The following is a 19,368-nucleotide window of genomic DNA, read 5'->3' as shown; positions in this document are numbered from 1 at the left end:
TTAACATGCTATTGGCACTGAAAAGTAAACAGCAAATGTTGCAGTGCTACTGATAGCATTTAGTACCTCACAGACTTTTTCCAGGGTTGGCATCCACGATGTTGCGAGGTGACAATTCTGCAGAACTACCCAAGAGCCTTCTTTCACTGCTTTCTCAATCATGCGCATGGCAATGGGGCCTTGGCCTTGGCCCAGTGACAAGGAGGTCAGTTTTGATGCACCAAAGCCCTGCACATGCAAAGCATTCAGAGTAAGAAAAAAATACTGTCACAGTAACACATGAACAATTACAATTCTGCAGTTGCTGAAGAAAAGTCTTGTTAAATGAAGTAACTTGAACATGTCAAACTCTCCACATTAAGCAAATGTCACACAAAAGGCTCTCATTTCCTTTATTGAGTTGTCAGTGTTGCTAATATGGTTCAGCAAATTATCCTCCCCCCCCCACGCCACATGAACCTTTCTTATCTTCTTCCTGTCCCCAGCTACAATTTCCTTTCATGTGGGATAGGGCTATGCTCTGCTGAAAACAATGCACCCTTAGACAAGAACAAAGCCGGTTCTGCTTATGTGTGGATTAAGAGACTTAGGCTGCAATACTGTACCCACTTACCTGGGGTTAAGCCCCACTGAACTCAATGGAATTTAATCCTTAGTCCTCTATGCACAGGACTGCATGACAACAGTGCCCTGCCCTGCATGTTTATTCAGATACAAGTCCAGTGGGGCTTACTCTTTTGCAGGTGTCTTTAGGATTGCATCTTAAAAATGCAATCCAATACCTATTGATCCTGGCCAAACTCCATTAAACTCAATGGGTTGAATGTAACAAAGCCATCATATTCGTGCAAGGACTTCCTCTTGCCCAATGGAACATCCCTTCTCTCTCCTCTCCCCATGTGCCTCCCCAAATCTGCTCTGGCGGGAAACCTAGAACAGATTTGGGGGGGTACAGGGAGAGGGAGGAGAAGTTCTATTGTGCAAGCAGAAGTGTGAATAGGATGATTTTTTTAATATGCAATCCAATGGGGCTTCCTTCGGAATATACATGCATAGGCGCACACTGTAACTTGTGCATATCTGTTAAGGCTTTGCAATGCACCCACCACCCTGGACTTTGTTTAAAAGGAAAAAGGGACACCTGTCTGTTTCTTGGGAGTACAAGTGTGGCATGGGGTGTGTGGAGGCATACCTTGCCATGGGGCCCCTTACACCTGGTCCCGGGCCTGAGAACACTGATCAAGTTCAGACACAGACAGGCCTGTGGTTTCTATTATTCTTTGAACTTTCAACCTTTTGCTGGGAACATGCCATGTCCCCACCATCATTAGCAACAGTGAGAGCCCAGTTCATGTATGACACAGCTCTTGCATGATGACAGGAGAACAAGGCTACTGCCAGGCTTGTACTTGGGTCAAGTCCACATGGAGGCACCATTTCTGTGATATGCCCACAGTAACAGCATTGTGAAAAAAGAGTGGCAGTCTCCACTCCATGAGCCATTTGCACTCTCCTTCTCACCATTCCAAATCATCTTCAGGAGATAATATTCTCCTTGCCAATAGAGAAATGCATTAAAAAAACAAAAACACAGGGACTATTTCACATTTTGTATGGCAATCCAATGTGTATCTATGGCTTCAAGATTCTTCTCCAGTTAAAAAATGAAAACAAAGTAAGGGAGAGCACTGACGTGGGAAGATATGAAGTCATCAAAAGTAGAACAGCAACCTGCAAGGAACTGCATGTGCAAACGTGGAAAACAGTTCTACTACAGTGATAATAATCAACACCCCCACAGCAAACCCATTTAAGTACAAGAGTGACACCTAACAACTCATCTTAAGAATGAGACTATACAGAAAAAAAGAATATTACGAGCAAAACTGTCTTACATTTGGAGATCGACTTGTGACCATGTCAGTACTGGCTTCTCAGTTCTTGACCTGAATTTAAACTGTATCTTTTATAACGCATATAAGATAAAATTGGAAAGTGCGCTGGATTTTAAGCCTATGGTTTCATGAGTCATTATGCCTATTTGTGAAATCCAGGGTAGCAAAGCCTTTCCCAATAGGATTCCAGCACTTGGTTCCAGATGCAAAAGCTCCAGTGCGCATATGGAGTCTCCTCCTTCACTACCATGGAACTGTACACATGCTTCCTATATTGAAGTGAATGGAGAAGCCGGAGGTTATAGGACCAGTGGTTCCATCGAGGTAGGAATTTATCATAGAAGGCCAGAGTGCCACTCAGCAGAATTAACAGGAAGAGAGGCTTCCTACATTTTGAAATAAGCAAAGTAAATACACCTTACCATCTAACCAGAAGGGGTGGTGGTATGCAAGACCATTCACTTGAGAGCCTAAAATTATGGGAATGCACCATTGTACAGGAATTCATTTATGCATAAAACAAGGGCTGAGAAATGATAAATGGTACAGTATTGATCACAGTAATATTTATCTGGCTTTGTGTGTATATACTAGCACCTCAAGATCAAGCCAAATTCTTAAAAGGAACCCACATACTCAACCACTCAGAGGTTCACAGTAATCCTGAAGTCGCTTGCTCATGAGTCATCTCACTGAACAAATGATTCAGAACTGGTGGTCCCTGCTTTTAAAGCCTCACACCCACAAAGAAACTTAATGTCATTGCAGTGGTCATCAACACACCTGGTCATCAGCAAACTTGAGAAGAGCCGCCATAGGATCTGCACCAGGAGACAACACAAAAATCAATGGGGCACAGCAATGACTGTCACCAAAAGCTTTGGACAAATCAAACGGAGGTGGTTCAATAAACATACGCCCCAAGTTGCCAATGATAAACTCCTGCACCATTGGAATAATCTAGAAAGTGAAGTATGAAAAAGGAAATGAGGCCTTTTTTGTTGTTAAAAGACATGGATTTTACACTACATGTTTTAAGATGAGAGGCAAATAAGCTATAATGCAATCCGTTTATACTGAGCTCATCACAGCATCTCTTTGATTATTCAGTCAGTCATGTAATGCAAACATACATCAGTCACGTGTATAAATGAATAGATACACAAAAAGGATACCTTGTATCTTTTAGTTCTCTTATAAAAATTAAAATGAACAGATACATTAATAATGAACAGGATGAAATAGCAAAGCAGAAGAAAGGGCTGCACTATTATGTAAACTTCCAAGGATGCCTCCAGACAGTCAATACTTTGCAGGAGGTATTCAAGCACATACTGGAAATGTAGGTTTCCACAATTAAAGGAGATTAAAGTGCTGTCACCCTTATACAGGAACGGGGAACCTCTGACCTATGGCCCAATCTTGGCCTACCAGAGGATCCAGTTTGACCCATGAGGCCACCTTCCCCAAACCACACACCCTTGTTGTTTAGCTGAGGGTGGTGGGGCTTGATCTTGCATTGGCTGTACAGGCCAGTTCCCCACGGGGAACTGGTACTCGCAGTAAATGCAGCAGTATTTAAATCCTGCTCATCAGCTGATGGGTGTGTGTGTCTAAATCCTGCTGAGTTTGGCAGGAGTCATTGAATCAGGATTCACTTAATTGAGAAAGGGTTTACATTGAAACAGCTACTAAAAATAAAGGGTTTTTTTCCTTCATTTTAGCAGGAAAAAGATTTTGTTTTACCAGCACTTTGCTGTCTGCGAGATGCTTTTGATTTCTGACTTAAGGATGCCAAAGTGACAAATCACCTGATGTCAGTTTGGCCTCCAAGACCGCTCCTGATAAGGATCTGGCCTGTGAAGCCAAAAAGGTTGCGCACCCCTGCCCCAGCACTATAAATCCATTAAAAAAAACTTTGTTGTGGTTAAGAAAGTGATGCAGAAATGCACTTAAAGGTGTGGAATAAATAAATAATTAAGAGGAAGATATGTAAACACCTTGCAAGTACTCATTGTCATATATCCACCCTTATGACAAATCAGAATGAATGCTCATTAAAGACCAGGCATAGTTTAACTACCGTGTAAGTTTTGTGCAAGCAAATCAGAATGAATGCAAAATAAACAGGCTGTCTGGAGGAGATCCAAAGTATTGACTTTGACCATTATGTTCATATTTGATGCCATTCTTTTGAATACTGTTGGGCAGCCCAATCCTATTATTCTCCACATATTACACACCAACTCTGGTCACTGAGAATGTCTATGATGGTGGAGTGGGCTAGGGGCAAGGAGTTACTAAAGCAAAGAGTTGTAGCAATTCCTTATCTCTCCACCAATACTTTGCTCCAACATTAACTTCACTGCAGGAATACCGGAAGTTTCCTTATACTAGGTAAAAATATTTGTCCATCTAGCCCAGTATTGTCTACTCTGGCTAGCAGATGGTGGGTCTTTCCCACCATCCTTCTAACTGGAGGTGCCACGAATTGAACCTGGGACATTCTGCATGCAAAAGATGTACTCTGCCACTGAGCTAGGGTCCCTTCGTTCTTCCTGGCCACTTCTGCCAGCTCCTCACCTTTTCCTTCCATTTTCCCTCCTCACAAAACACCTTGTAGGTATAACCAAGATATATAATACAGAGGGTAGGTTTTGCCAGCTGTATGGGAAAATGTTATGAGCAAAGGCTTCTGTCTGTTAGGCAACTGTTAAAGACATCAGATACTTTGTCCCATAAATAGTATTATCAGTGCCTGACATTTATATACATATGTGTTCAAGGTGCTTCATATCTCAGAACTCTTGACAACATCCCTCTGAAGTAGGCCTTATCATCATACGCGTACTGAAGCAAGTTCCTGACCAATGTAGCATTTGAACCATGGACTGTACACTATACCAACTCAAGAAAAAAAGCATGGATATGGCGATTCAAAATCCGGTACCTATACCTCTGTGATGGAAAAAAAAAGATGTTCAAGCAGGTGCAGCTTATCATGAAGGAATGAGAGAAGTAGCACCTGCTGAACTCCCTCAGATACACAACTCTTAAAGGTACAGGAGCGTCCTTTGCATCTGATCACCTCATACTGTGCAGTGTGGTTCACTATGGTGGGCTAGCACAGAGCTTGGGGAAGTTACTTTTTTTGAACTACAACTCCCATCAGCCCCAGCCAGTATGGTGCTGGCTGGGGCTGATGGGAGTTGTAGTTCAAAAAAGTAACTTCCCCAAGCTCTGGGCTAGCATAATAAAACATTATTGAAGGTGTAACCCTACACACACTTCTCTGGGAAATAAGCACAAATGAAGTCACTTCTGAGTAAACATGCACAGGATTGTACTGAAAGACCTATGCATATTACCTGATGAGAATAAGCTCCAATGAGCTCAGAGTCAGTGGAACATGCTTCTTTTCAGTTAAAAGGTGCATAAAATCAGGCTGCAAAAAGATCATTAAAGTCACCGAACTGAATTCATATGAAATATTTTGTCATTATATGGTTCCAGGATTGTATTAATAAAGATGACTAACAGCACAATCCTAAACATGTCTGCTCAGAAGTAAGTCCTCCTGAGTTCCTAGGTAAGTGCATATAGGCTTGCAGCCCAAGTTAAGCCCCAGTTTAAAAGATAACTGCACAGCCTATTAACATAAAGTGTGTGTGTGTGTATGCATGGGCGATACTAAGCATGCTTACTGCAAAGGAAGCCCTACTGAAGTCAGTAAGACTTCAGTAGGGCTTACTTTGCAATAAGTAATGTTTACTTCCAGGTAAACATGCTTAGAATAATAGAATAGTAGAGTAGGAAGGGGCCTATAAGGCTATCAAGTCCATCCTCCAGCTCAATGCAGGAACAAACCTGAACAAACAGGGTTTAACTTTCACTGCATTTTTGCACAATATTTTTATTTTTAAAAAATCAACCAAGGAGGAACAGTTGTAGTGAACTTCCCTTCCCACTTGCTGCCAGAAAAGAACACTTATAAAAGCCTTGTAACTAAGAACTGGTGCCAGAGTTTGCTTTTTTCCTCTTTCCAGCAAGCCCCTTTTCCTTTTGTGTTGTGTTTTTTAGAATGTAAAGCCTAAGCTTATTATTGATCATGTTAAGCTACTCTCAGAGCCTTTTGGGGCCAAAGAGCAAAGCAAAAATACTTTAAAATACAATTATTTGAACAGATGTGTAAAATGAAGGGGGCTTGACTCTTGATTTTTTCCACAGCTTACTCTTTTGACTGTTGAAGATTACTTTGGGGCGTTTGCTATTTTTTAGCTGATGTTTACAGGTGAGACAAATCAAATCAGCTTAATGCTGTGCCTTAAATATAAAGGGGTAAGTCACACCAGAGTCTACAACTGGGGAATACTGCTAAGAAGGAAAGTCAAGGAATTGGTTTCTTAAATGGAGGCTTTCCTAAGAGAGATCAGTTCAAATGCCAAATGCCTGTTTGAATTTAGAGACCTGCATGAGTATGAGAATCGCTTGAAAACTTTCACACACTGGCCTTTTACAGAGAACTGCAAATGTTCTCCTGAAAATGTAAGTCTGGGAAGCTATTGCATTCTGATGAATTTTTAAAAGATTGTAGACTAAGTATGTATTTCATAGTAAGTGCTACTGAGTGTAGGGGGCAAATAACTGTAACCTAAATAATGTTTTCAGTGAACAAAGCTACTTAAAGTCTCATTTAAATTCCCAGAGTCAAGTCTATTCTCATCTCAATTCCATCTTGTTTATAATTTTTTGACAATGTCTGTGAGCTTAAGGATACAAACGCTTAAGCAACACTCTTTCCTTTCTGTCTTCCTTCCCCAATCCTACATCATCCTGTGGTTCTAACTATTATAAATCCTAGAGAATTTTCCCCCCTAAAAGAAAAATGAGGATCTGCTGTTAGATCTCTGGGTGATTTGAAGTAGATTAGCAAGGACTTCTGCTTCCAAGATGTCTAACCACAAAGATTAAAAAGCTTCCCTCCCGCCCCCGCCCCCCAATTGGGCTGCTGAAAAAGAACCGTGGGCGAGAGAGAGACAGACCAGGAATAGATTTTCATGTGAAAGGACTTGTGAATTTGGTTCTAGTAGTGATCACAAATTCCTTAGCTGAGCCTGTTCTCAGAAGTACCCTGTTCCTGTATATGGGTCTAGTCAGCTGACCACAGGGTTCTAGTAAAAGAAACTTTGAATGTGCACATTTAAAAAAAAATATACAACTCTCTTGCAAGTTAAATAAATCTTGCAAAGAGCTGATGGAGCAGAGCAAAGCTCCTTACAAAGCTTAACTTCATCTTGCAAGATATAAAGTTTGTAAAATGTAAAGTTGAAGAGCTTGGATCTTAGGTCCTGTAAGCTGTACAAGTTTCTGTGATCAAGCTAAGCAGGAGGTACATGGATTGGAACATATATGTGGAGCTTAACTTTCATGTAAGACTGCTACCAAGCCTTAAAAATATGGCAACAGGGAGCAGTCTAGGTACATCTGAAAATACGATTAGCAGAAATGCAAACCTTTCTTAGTATCTTGGTTTAACTTCCAGTGTGGGGAATAAAGTATTGTAAGCCGTCAGTCTAAAGAGTGGCATGTTCAAATAAAGGGGTCAAATGATGCAAGGATCATCCCATATTACACAACAGATCTGTCCTGTCTGTGTCTTCAACATGCGGTTATCTTCTCATTCAGATGGCCAGTGCTGGCTTTATCCACTGTCCAAGTGCAAATGAACCTGATGTGGCAAAGTGTTTCTTCTGCTTGATAGAGTTGGAGGGCTGGGAGCCACATCATGATCCCCAGTAAGTATAGCCCAACTGGGGGCTCATCTACACAGGGTTTTACTGTGTCTGGTGCTACTTGCATCCCCTTTTAATTTGCATGGTTCACATGAAGTTACTGGCAAATGGAAGCTATCACACAGTTTCCCCCCTGTAAACCTGTACTAACCCAATCCTCTGATAATCCGAAAAGTGAAGGAAAAAAGCCTTCACTCCATATCTCTAGAGCTTGCAGATGCTTTGCTCCAATGCTTTTAGGTGGGTGTGTCAATCATTCCCTTCTCCATGCCCACTCGCTCTTCCTTCCTTCATTTTATTTCCTGCAGCTTACAGATACTCTCCCCCACTTTCTGCAATGCTTTTTTATGTTGCTGCACACAGTGCCTTTATTTTCTCCCCCCCTAACTTGTGCAGAAAAGTATAACAATGCTCAAACAAAGATTTGTATTTCATCTGTACTGTACTAGTGAAAATACAAATCGCACTTCCGGGTTTTTGTTTGAAATGAAACTTACTGGTAGAACAAACTGAGCATGCTTGGTTTCCAGGTAACCAGAGGGAGTGGGAATGTTAGAGGGTGTTGTCTTTAAGAAACTGTGCAATTGATGCTTCCGCTCAAGTGTGACTAGAAAACACCGTGTTTGTAGCTTGCATTGAGCCCTTACTGTGGATGGTGCAAACAGAAAATGGAGGTAAAAACAGAGTCTTTAGCGCTAAGTTATGCTTGCATGTGGGTAAGCCCTGAATTCTCTGGCCTAGCCTTGTCCAAAGTGAAAACTGACTATTGAAATATGAAGCAAGTCTTTCTGGATAAGGCCAAACTTTCTACTCCAGGTCCACCTTGATTAACTTAGATTGGTTAGAAAGCATGAATCTAAATCATAGATCTTATTGAAGCAACATGGGGAAGGGGAGATTTTGTCAATGAAAAAATGAGAATGGTGATGAAGAGTTAATCTTCAACCTATTGGTTATGAGTAAGGATGGAAGGATCTGTCAATTTTGCTTCTCTGTTTTTAATTTTTCCATCTTGTAGTTTTCTATATTTCTGCAGCAATTTGCTTTAAAAAAAACAAAAAAAAAACCTCATAAAATTTTTTTTAATGTGAATTTCTCCCAGAGCTTGGAAAAGTTACTTTTTTAAAACTACAACTCCCATCAGTCCCAGCCAGCATGGCCACTGGATTGGGCTGATGGGAGTTGTAGTTCAAAAAAATAACTTTTCCAAGCTCTGATTTCTCCTAATAAACTCACTTTTATATGCAGTTTTGATAAATGTACACATTTTTGCAAGCAATATCTCCCAATATAATACATTTTTGTATGTTGTTTTCACTTATATATTCATTTTTATGCACACTATTCCCTAATATATGCATTTTTGTAAACAATGGTGGGTGAAATCACCACAAAATTCAGATACGTACAAATTTGAAAAAATGGCTGTGTTTCAGTTCTCACACACGCACCTTGCATCAACACCTTCTTATTGGCTGCTGTGCATATATGGGTGGTGTTATCTTCCCCAAGCTCTGATGGGTACCTGTCAACCATCTTTGTATTTCAATTTATCTCACAGCTTTTAGCTCCCACTGAGGACACAACAAGGTAATCTGCCTAATCAAAGAGCTGGCAAGCCACCATATATCATTTCCATGTCACTTATTTAGACTAATTCTCACTAATGCTGGACGATGATATATACTGTAGCAGCAAGCTTAGACCACTGGGAACATTTTGTAATTGTAGCTATATGCCAGAAGTCTCCTCCAGCCTTTCCTGGTGCTCTTAAGTGGTTCATCTTGCATCTTATTAATGACCTGTTCCCACTGCAGGTTGGAACACTCAAAGCGTAGCCAGGACTCCTGTGGGTTTTTGGCTCTTTCTAAGAGTTTTGATGACCTGACAGTTGAAGAATATTATGAACTAGAGATGGAACGGGTTAGGATTTTTCTAGTAAGTAAACATACTGATATCTGTGGGTTTTGGTTTAAATTAAAGTGCTTTGATATCGGCTGAGCTGAAAGGGGCTATCCCATTTAGAGGTGGAAAATGCTGAGGGCTGTTTGACTTATTTAGAATTCTATTTAATATTCAGGGGTGGGGGCCTTACACAGCGGTGACTTTTCTTTGTTTTTAAAAATGTTTTGCTATTGCAAGTGGGAGTAAAACCATAATACTCTCTCTCTCCCCCCCTCCCCCCAACCTCTCTTGGACCAACATTAGGGGAGGCTAACAATTCTCCCTCACAAAATCCTGAAACAATGCTATGTCATGCCAGTGTTGATCCAAGCAGACACTGTGGGGTTGGAAATGGTGACTATCATTAGCAGTTCTGTTGTCACAAAACATTTTCTATTTAAATATTGAAATAAGGAGACTCCTATTATCAGTGACAGCTGGTGGCTCCATGTCAGAGAGGCAGTCGAATCTGTTCCAGGTTTTAGTCCAAACATTAGAGGAGAAAGCACCTTGGATAGCTCCTTGAAAGTTCAGACAAAAACCCAGAGCAGATTCCACGGCCCCACTGACATGGAGTCCACCAGCCACCACTGCCTATAGTACTTCAGGCTCCATAAACAATTATATTTTCCCTGACCTGATTAGCCCATCACAGTGGTGATGAAGTGTGTGTGCAGGGAAGTGTGGTTTCCTCCAGTAAGACCCTCTGGTCATAGCAGAGTAAAAATTAATTGCAATGCAGAAACATGTAACTGCTACGTCTTGGCAGTGTGTTCACATGGAACATGAGAAGGCCTGGAGAACTTCCACAGCTGATGTTTGAAGTTATTCAGATATTGTGTGTGGTGGTGATGATGGGTAGGGATGGAAAGATCTGTCAATTTCAGTTCAGTTTGTCATATTTCCAGTCTTCAATTCAGTTCTCCACATTTCTGCAGAAATGTGCAAATTTTTAAATAAAAGATCCTTCAGCATTTTAGTGCAAATTTCTCGTAATACGCATATTTTTATAGGGGATTTTGACTAATGTAGAGAGTTTTGCAAGCAATTTCTCCTAATATAATCCATTTTTGTTTCACTAATATATTAATTTTCATGCTCACATACGCATTTTTGTAAACATTGTTTGGTCAGAGAACTGAGCCACAGAATTTTGAAGGGCAGCTGTGATTTGGTTTTTATATTGTTGCAGAAAGCGTGAATTTGATAAATTCAGCTTTAAATGGGAACCAAATTGAATTTCTCCCCCATCCCTAGTGGTGGGGCAAGGGGCTGGTGCAGAAATACTAGTACTTCATGCTGTCTGTTCCCTGTGCTACTACTCTGCCTCTCCACATCATCTTTCTCTGACCCCACCTACCATCCTATTGAGATGTGCTATGGTACTCCTGTGCTAGAATTTTGTTCACGTTGTCTGGAGAACATGTTAAAAGTTCTGTCTTCACAACAGAAGTATGAAGAAGAACAAGAAGCATCAGGCACTTACATGTCCTGTAAAACTTCGTTGCTGCTCATGATTCTTAGCTTTTTCTTTAACTGCAATTAAATACAATGTTTTCTCTTGTTGCTTCAGAGCAAAACTGGCAGAAGTATAATAAATGCCTTTGAAAAAGAAGTGGCTGTAACCAGGAAACGTCTTGTGGACCACTTCATGAATAAGTACCAGTATACTCCAGAATCTGAGAAGCTGCCCCAGTTGCTCCGGCCGTGTCCGGCTCCTATTCCAAAAGAGAACTGTGTGCCAACCACCACATAGAAGAAAATGGGTCACAACGGACACGAGGGGAGGCTGTTCTACTGACAAACAGTAATGCAAGTACTGTAGTATATACCTGGCAGAAGCCCTTAGGTGAGCAGTGTGGCACGGGGGAAAGATTGGGCCATCTATCTTGCAAATTTGCTGGAAGCATTTTGTGTGTAGTGTTGTTTTATATGAAACCAGTGAATGAAAAAGGGGGGAAATATTCTTGACTTATGGAAGACATCCATTAAACTGCAATATTGTGTTTAGGGGGGTAGGAGAATGGGATCTTCAAATAAAGATTTTTGGATAGATCTGTAGGGCTCTTCTCCGTCAGTGACAGTGAAGCAGACCACTTTTGCACACACTACTTCTGATTCCATGCTAACTGGGCTGTATGTAATCCCCTCTTCATCTGGCATGGCTGTACTATTCCTGTCAGCTCCTGCCATTTAAGAGCTTGTATTTCATTAATGCACTTGCTGCATGGAGGGATAAGGCACGATGAAGCAAACTTTCAAGCGCCTTGTGAACTTCATATCACTTTATTTTTGTCTTTATGCTGTAAGCAGGACTCCCTGCAGAGGTGAGGACATTAAAATGTTATATCTGAGTTCTGCTCAGAGCAGAACCCCTGTAATTAATGGACCTAAGTTAGTTTTGCTCATTACTTTCACTGGGTCTACTCTCGCATTGGCAGCAACCCAAAGCTCTGTCAACAGTGCTCCTGTGGATCAAAAGTAGTATATGGGCATCTGTGCTACATACTTGAGGCCTTACTTAAGTGAAAGCGGCAGACTGCCCCCTTTCACATCTATAATCATCTTATAGTTTGTTTTTTAGGGTTTTCCCAGGGTAACTGCAAGTTGTACGAAACAGAAAAATAAACCAGGAGAACAGGTGCAGTACTGTAAGGGTGAGACAGCAGTACATTGAAATAAAACAATTCAGTCAATACCATACATCAAAGTCATCTTCCATCATTTTGAAATAAGCTTAATAGTGGGCAAGGGAAAAATGGATTATTGCATTAATTGAAATGAACACATTGAAAAGAGGTTGGTTTTAACCCTGCTGGCTTCAGGAAACTGACAAATTTATTGTTTATCACATACACCCCTTTTGCCTGGAAACCACGGGAAGGCTTGCTATGGCGGACTCTTGGAACTCCATACCAAAGGAGCAGCATTTTAGAACAGGTAGAAGGGGCAACTAGGTAACAGGGGGGATGGGTGTCACATACTGCAGTCCATGTCCTGAACGCTGCCAGGACAAGTGATCTAATGTAATTTACACCTACAAGGGTTGGCCACACATGCAACATGACCTCTGAAAATTCCCTCTGAGTAACAAATGGGTGAAATGAGAATGTCTGGATTCTACAAAATAACTGGGTCAGAGAGGATGGTGTTAATACTGAAAAAAGTGCCCATATCAAGAAGTAAACTTCACACAGAGAACCAGTGGTGACTGTATCCCCTTACCACCTTCAGCTCTCTTGTACTTCCGATCTCCAACTTTATCTCCAACACAATATCTGTTGGAATGCCTCTCCCGATATGAACCTGCCCGGACACTGCGCTCTACCTCGAAGGCCCTCCTCCGAGTCCCGTCTCATAGGGAGGCTCGGAGGGTGGTGACAAGAACTAGGGCCTTCTCAGTGGTGGCCCCCGAACTCTGGAACAGTCTCCCCGATGAGGTGCGTATGGCGCCGACACTGCTGTCTTTTCGGCGCCAGCTTAAGACTTGCCTCTTTTCTATGGCGTTTTAATTTAAATTTTAAAATTTGTGTAATTGATTTTAGATTGTTTCTTCTTTTTACATGTTTTTGTTGTATTTAATATGGGATTTTATGAGATGTATTTGTATTTTCTGTTGTACACCGCCCAGAGAGCTATGCTAGTCAGGCGGTATAAAAATCTAATAAATAAAATAAAAATAAATAAATAGATTAGGAACAAGGGCCTAGCTCTCTTTAAGGGAGACAGATTCAGGAAGCTTCAAAGTTTCTGCTGAGTCTGCTTGCACAAGTGTGCCACGCTTGACCACACCTACTTTGTCAGGTCTCAGGCAGCGAATGATGAGCATCCTTTGGAACTCCCCCACTTTTTCTTGCCACTCCTCTGGAAATGTCTCGTGATGAGGTTCCTGCAAACGCACATAGAGACATGCGATGTGGTTCAGCTTTACCAGACTCAAAGTCTCCCCCCCACACACACACACCACTTATCGGAGTTGACCATATTGATTGCATGTAGGGAATTCTCAAGAATGAAGGAAGGCTAAGCACCCATGCTTGCATTCTCTTTCTCTTGACACACACACTAAAACACTTTTAAACATGTTGATGAAAATTTCAGAATGGGATGACTTTAGAGAACAGAAGGAAAAGATGCTTAACCCTGCCTGAAAGCAACGTCCCATCCACACCATATATTTTAAACGCATGGCTTTCCCCAAAGAATGCTGGGAACTGTAGTTTACCCCCACAGAGCTACAATTCCTAGCACCCTTAACAAACTACAGTTTTCAGGATTCTTTGGGAGAAGTCATATGCTTTAAGTGTATGGCGTGGAGGTGACCCCATTTTTCCACTCCAAATAGTCCTCTCCAAAGCCCCTTCTTTCCATGTGGTGCTGCAAATGTGTTTATGCAGGAAATTGTGCATTTATTTAGAACCCTGCAGTAGAAGGAGGAGGAGGACTTCCTCCCACATAATGTTTCTGTATAAGCCTCTCCTCTGGAATCTCCTTTTCATTATGTTTTTAATTGTACCCAGGGATCTGCTACATAGAGAACTTGAACAAGTGAAAGCAATGTGAAATGGAGCCTTTCCCAACCTGGGGCCCTCCAGATGTTTTGGACTATAGTATTTTAGTATCGGGTCATTATTGAAAACAAAGCCAGGTCTTCTTGTTTCTTTTACCCGCACACAACAAAGATTAAAATGTGCAGTCCTAGAAAATAGATAAATCAGATGGATCCTGAAGAACAACAAAAGAAAAAAACTGGAAAAGTAAGCAATCAGAAAATGATGCCACTGTAGCTTATAGTGGTAAGAATATGAATAAGGGAAGGCTTTCTCCATAAGTAATTTCCCATTAAGAAATGAAAATTCATGGTTCTGTTCCAAAATCATTAATGTGAATGCTTTCAGTTGTCTGTTCATGATACAGAATATTTAATGACAGGGCAAGCATTAAGCATGCAATTAAAGTTATAAATTAAAATATGATACTTGCAGGAATAATTAAGAAAAAACTTTTCATATACAAAACATTTTCTTGGAGTCCAAAGTTGTAAGCATGCTAAAAAGTGATAGTGGAATGATCCCTTTCTTAATATTTTTGTCCCATGTTTTATAGAACACCACTCTCTAAAAAAGCCATTGAGTTCTGGTAATGTGGTAGAAGCTATGCAGTACCATAGCATTTTATTCTCAGAATTAACACAAAGCCTATGCAATCTAAATAGATTTCTGAGTTAACCAGTTTAACAGGTAATGTTCTTATCGTAAAAGTAACCTTACAACAGTAACCCAGTCCTAAGTATTAAAATGCCACCAAATAAGTGCTCAGGATGGGGCATACAACTCCCCTGCAGTCCCACTGGCTGCCAATCTGTTTCTGGACACAATTCAAAGTGCTGGTTATGACCTATAAAGCCCTATACGGCTTAGGTCCAGGCTATCTGTCAGACTGTATCTCCCTGCCTAGACCCTGAGATCTTCAGGAGAGACCCTTCTTGCAATCCCAACACCTTCACAAGTGCGACTGGTGGGGACACAAGACAGGGCCTTTTTGGTGGCTGCCCCTAGGCTCTGGAACTCCCTCCCTAGGGAGGCAAGAATGGCCTCCTCTGTGCAATCCTTCCGCCGACAGCTAAAGACTTTTTTCTTCCGGCAGGCCTTTGGAACCGAAGGCTTTAAGGGTAGTGACTGAAGAGGATGCTGTATGTTATTGTTTTACTTGTATGCTCTTAAACTGGGTTGCAGTATTTTAAGTGTGTGGCTAATTGGTTTTAACATCTTAATAGTTTAATTCTGTTTTAATGCTGATTTTTATATGTTTATATGTTTTATATATGTTCTTAATGATATGTACTTACTTTTATCTGGAAGCCGCCTTGAGTTCCAGTTTGGAAAAAGGGTGGGGTATTTTATTATTATATAATAATAATAATAATAATAATAATAATAATAATAGTTGGATCGATGAAACTTCATGGTCATAATGTCATGAACCTGCTGCTCCAGGCAGATGTGCTAACTCCTTGTGCGCCTGAGCATTCAAAGTCTTTACTGTGTTCAGGTGAAAAACCACACCACCCAAATACAGTCAGGGGCTATCTTTCCTGTTTCCACACACATATCCCTGGCTAAATAGGAAACCTATCAACAGGTGCTGTGCACATTATTGCCAAGTCAGATCCAGCAACCAGAGTTATGTGTGTATCTCTCAGTAAACAAAGAGAAAATCCCTCCCATCCTGTGTTTGAGGGTGGAAGTGGGGGTACTTCTATTACCTCCCTGCTTCTCTTTTCCTACCAAACAGCTGATTGATGAGATTCTGGCTTCTCTCTCTCTCTCTCTCTCTCTCTCTCTCTCTCTCTCTCACACACACACACACACACACACACACACACACACACACACACACACACACACACACACACACACACACACATTCACACTCACACACTCTCTTGATGAATGTGCACTCTGCTGAACTGGAGTCAATGATCACAGTTCAGCTGTAAATACACACCAGATGCAAACACGCACTCAAACCTACAAGGTTGTTTCCTCCTCACTGGTCTCCTCCTCAATGAACCTCCAAATTTTGAACTTAAGGTTTGTAGCTTGGGGGTTCTCCTAGAACCATCTGTCACTTGAGGCACAGGTAGCCTCACTGGCACGGAGTGCCTTCTACCAACTTTGGTTGGTGGCCCAGCTATGCCCCTATCTGGACAGGGATAGCCTGTCTTCAGTTGTCCATGCTCTGGTAACCTTCAAATTAGATTACTACAATGCGCTCTACGTGGGGCTGCCTTTGAAGACGGTTCAGCAACTGCAGCTTGTGCAAAATGCAGTGGCCAGATTGTAACAGGGACTAGATGGTTCGAACATATAAAACAGATTCTGGCCCATTTGCATTGGCAGCCTATATGTTTCCGAGCCCGATTCAAGGTGCTGGTTTTAACCTATAAAGTCTAACACAGCTTGGGACCAAAATACCTGACTAAACGCCTCTCCCACGAACCCACCTGTACACTAGGCTCAACATCAAAGGTCCTCCTCCAGATGTCTACTCCAAGGGAAGCTTGGAGTCTGGCAACAAGGGAGAGGGCCTTTTCAGTGGTGGCCCCCAAATTATGGAATGATCTCCCCAATGAAGTTCGCCTGGCGCCAACATTGTTATCCTTTCGGCGCCAGATCAAAACTTTCCTTTTCTCCCAGGCATTCTAACAGCATGTGCTAAGCTCTGAAGCCAGGTCTTTTACCTTGTTTATCAGTGCTTCATGGTTTTAAAATTTGTATGGTTTTTTAAAAATTATATATCTGTTTTTAATGTTCAATGTTTTTAATTTTTGTAAACCGCCTAGAGAGCTTTGGCTATGGGGCGGTATATAAATGTAATAAATAAAAATAAATAAATAAAATTAAGATGTTTATGTGTGCAAAGCATGTACTTTACTAGCAAACAACAGAGAAGAGGTGCTGCACCATGAAATTCTACTTCCTGATCCTACGACTAGCATACTGAAAAGACTGATCACCATTTCAACAATGAACTAACAATGACTTTGGCTTATGAATGATAGTGACAATACAATCCCTCATAAAGCTGGACTGTTAAGCTATACCACACTGGCTCTCAATATACAACTAAATACAGAAAAATAAGAATATAAATTCACCGCAATGTTTAGGAGAAATCTGAAGGATATTTTTTACAAGGAACAACATTATTTATACTAATATTCTCTCCCATCCCACCTCCAAGAAACAAGGCTGTATTCAAAGAAATCCTACTTAGTGTAGACCCACTGAAATTAATGCATCCAAGTTAGCTGTGTCTGTTAACTTCAATGGGTCTACTCTGAGCAGTCCTACCAGGCTTATAAAACTTGCAAACAGCTCGTTCCCTCCTTCCAGGTTATCTCAAAAGCTACATTCTTCCTTTGACATAATATTCAATAATAATGACTCTTCCTACAAAAAAAGAGTAAAGAGTAAGTGTAAAAATACTGCATATGGTTCAAATTTTGAGGGTGGAACGGGTTTGAATGTTTGACTGCCTAGCAAAAAGGGATAAAAAATTATGGGCAGCATACCAAACTATCATAGACTGATTTCCATCCGTCCTTCAAGTGCATAAATTCCTTCCGAATGCTTCTGAAGCCTGGCAAATCATCAAGGCGGCAGATTTCATCCCATGATTTCTGGGGAAGCCAAGGGCAAGGATTGGAGTAGGGATTGTCCAGGCCTATGCCTCCTGTTAGCAAAAATTTCCATTCAGTCTCATCAATCTGTAGTGAATGAAGACAAAATATAATACAGCATAAGAACTTGACAACTTTTGAAGACAGTTCAGTGCTACAGACACCCATGTCATTAGAGCCAAGTCCACGAGAAGGATCAAGAATCAACACTGTCAAGCACCTGCCAAAGCCCACACCCTGATAAGGGGCCCATTGCTGACCCCCCAGAGTCCCATGAACCTCCTCCTTCTCCTGCTTGTATTGCTGTCTGTTTACTTGCCCTCTGCAAACATGGAACCAATGATAACAACGAAGAAAAGGCAGAGGAGGAGCAGTCTTCTGAGCGGTCCAGTGGATTGAGCTCACAAGGAGGGAGGGAGGGCAAGTGAATGGACAGTGGTGACAATGACAATGGGGTGGGATCACTCAGGGCCCATGAAGTACATGTTACCCACGGCCACTCAAAATCTGTAGGTGACACTGACTAAGTCACATGATCATCTCTGGCATAGTAACTGTGTGGATCAGCCCTGCAATGGCTTGAAAACAGGGGTTATAATACTCTAGTTTTAATTGTCTGTTTTTGAGAAAGGCAGGAGGGCAGTCACTATCCTTCAGGATATCCTCTACCATAAGCTAGGAGATAGGGCCAGTTACTGCTTGACTAAACATTCCTCCAGCTTTCCTAGACCGAACTGGAAAAGCTGCCAGAAAAGGCGGAAAAGCTGCCAGCAGGGAAAAGGATGCTACCAGTAATGAACAAGTGCATGACCACAGGGTCATGTACCAGGACATAACCAAAGAACAATGTTAATAGGCAGAAAGGTAGAAGGGTTATATCCCAAGAGACCCTATTAGGAATGGGGGAGGATTTCAATGAAATCAAATGTGAAATTGGACTCCTTGATCATTCGCAGGTGTGTTCTTTGTGGAACAATCCTGAAACCCGAGAACTTCCATAGCTTTTCCCGATGATGATTTTTACCACATCCAATATAACTTAAACTGATCAGCCTGCTTTGCTTGCTAACTTGAGATTGACAAGGAGGAAGGAGAAGTGTCTGAAATTGATGAGCATGTCTTTGTTTGCTAATTTCTCCCTCCCATGTGTGTATGCACGTGTGTGTATACATTTGTGTGAGCTGCATTCAGCAGGGAGGAGGCACAGCAATCAGTTGTCTTGGCAGCAGCGAGCAGAATAATGAATCAAGAAAAGCAACGGATTGCAGGAAAATAAACACAGGCCACAACCGTCTTGACAGTTTATCAGAATGTGTTCTGAACTGATTCCACCATGCAGATCCCAACCCTAGACCCTATCAACTTTCCCACACATTCCTATTGTCCAGAGGACAAGCTGATCCCAATCCCAGATGAGATGGAAAGCTGCCATCCTGTCTTCCTCAAGGATTGGGAGTATTCTAGTGTGGGGTTTCTTTTCTTTCTTTTTTGAGTGTGTGTGTGTGGTTAATTACTTATCCACCACTCCCACTATGACCCAGCCTGGAGGGAA

At 41.5% G+C, this 19,368-nt stretch overlaps 2 protein-coding genes across 5 annotated transcripts in view; one reads left to right on the top strand and one right to left on the bottom strand.

Moving 5' to 3' along the window:
• DNAH7 (dynein axonemal heavy chain 7) overlaps positions 1 to 19,368 on the bottom strand; it is a 214,745-nt gene that overhangs the window by 15,402 nt on the left and 179,975 nt on the right. For all 4 annotated transcript variants that reach the window (XM_061608175.1, XM_061608178.1, XM_061608177.1 and 1 more), the window contains 4 exons: positions 17,709 to 17,903; positions 13,428 to 13,520; positions 2,679 to 2,855; positions 67 to 228 (listed from right to left, as the gene is read on the bottom strand). In XM_061608175.1, coding sequence (XP_061464159.1) covers positions 67 to 228; positions 2,679 to 2,855; positions 13,428 to 13,520; positions 17,709 to 17,903 — 627 coding nt within the window. The remainder of the gene's footprint in view (positions 1 to 66; positions 229 to 2,678; positions 2,856 to 13,427; positions 13,521 to 17,708; positions 17,904 to 19,368) is intronic.
• On the top strand, positions 6,246 to 11,684 carry LOC133376303 (baculoviral IAP repeat-containing protein 5.1-like). The gene is made up of 4 exons (XM_061608179.1): positions 6,246 to 6,440; positions 7,581 to 7,690; positions 9,505 to 9,625; positions 11,205 to 11,684. The coding sequence occupies exons 1-4, from the start codon at positions 6,303 to 6,305 to the stop codon at positions 11,385 to 11,387; spliced, it is 552 nt and encodes a 183-aa protein (XP_061464163.1). The 5' UTR covers positions 6,246 to 6,302; the 3' UTR covers positions 11,388 to 11,684.

Source organism: Rhineura floridana, chromosome 2 (assembly GCF_030035675.1).
Source record: "Rhineura floridana isolate rRhiFlo1 chromosome 2, rRhiFlo1.hap2, whole genome shotgun sequence".
Lineage (NCBI taxonomy): Eukaryota > Metazoa > Chordata > Lepidosauria > Squamata > Rhineuridae > Rhineura > Rhineura floridana.
This window is presented reverse-complemented; position numbering and strand designations above follow the sequence as displayed.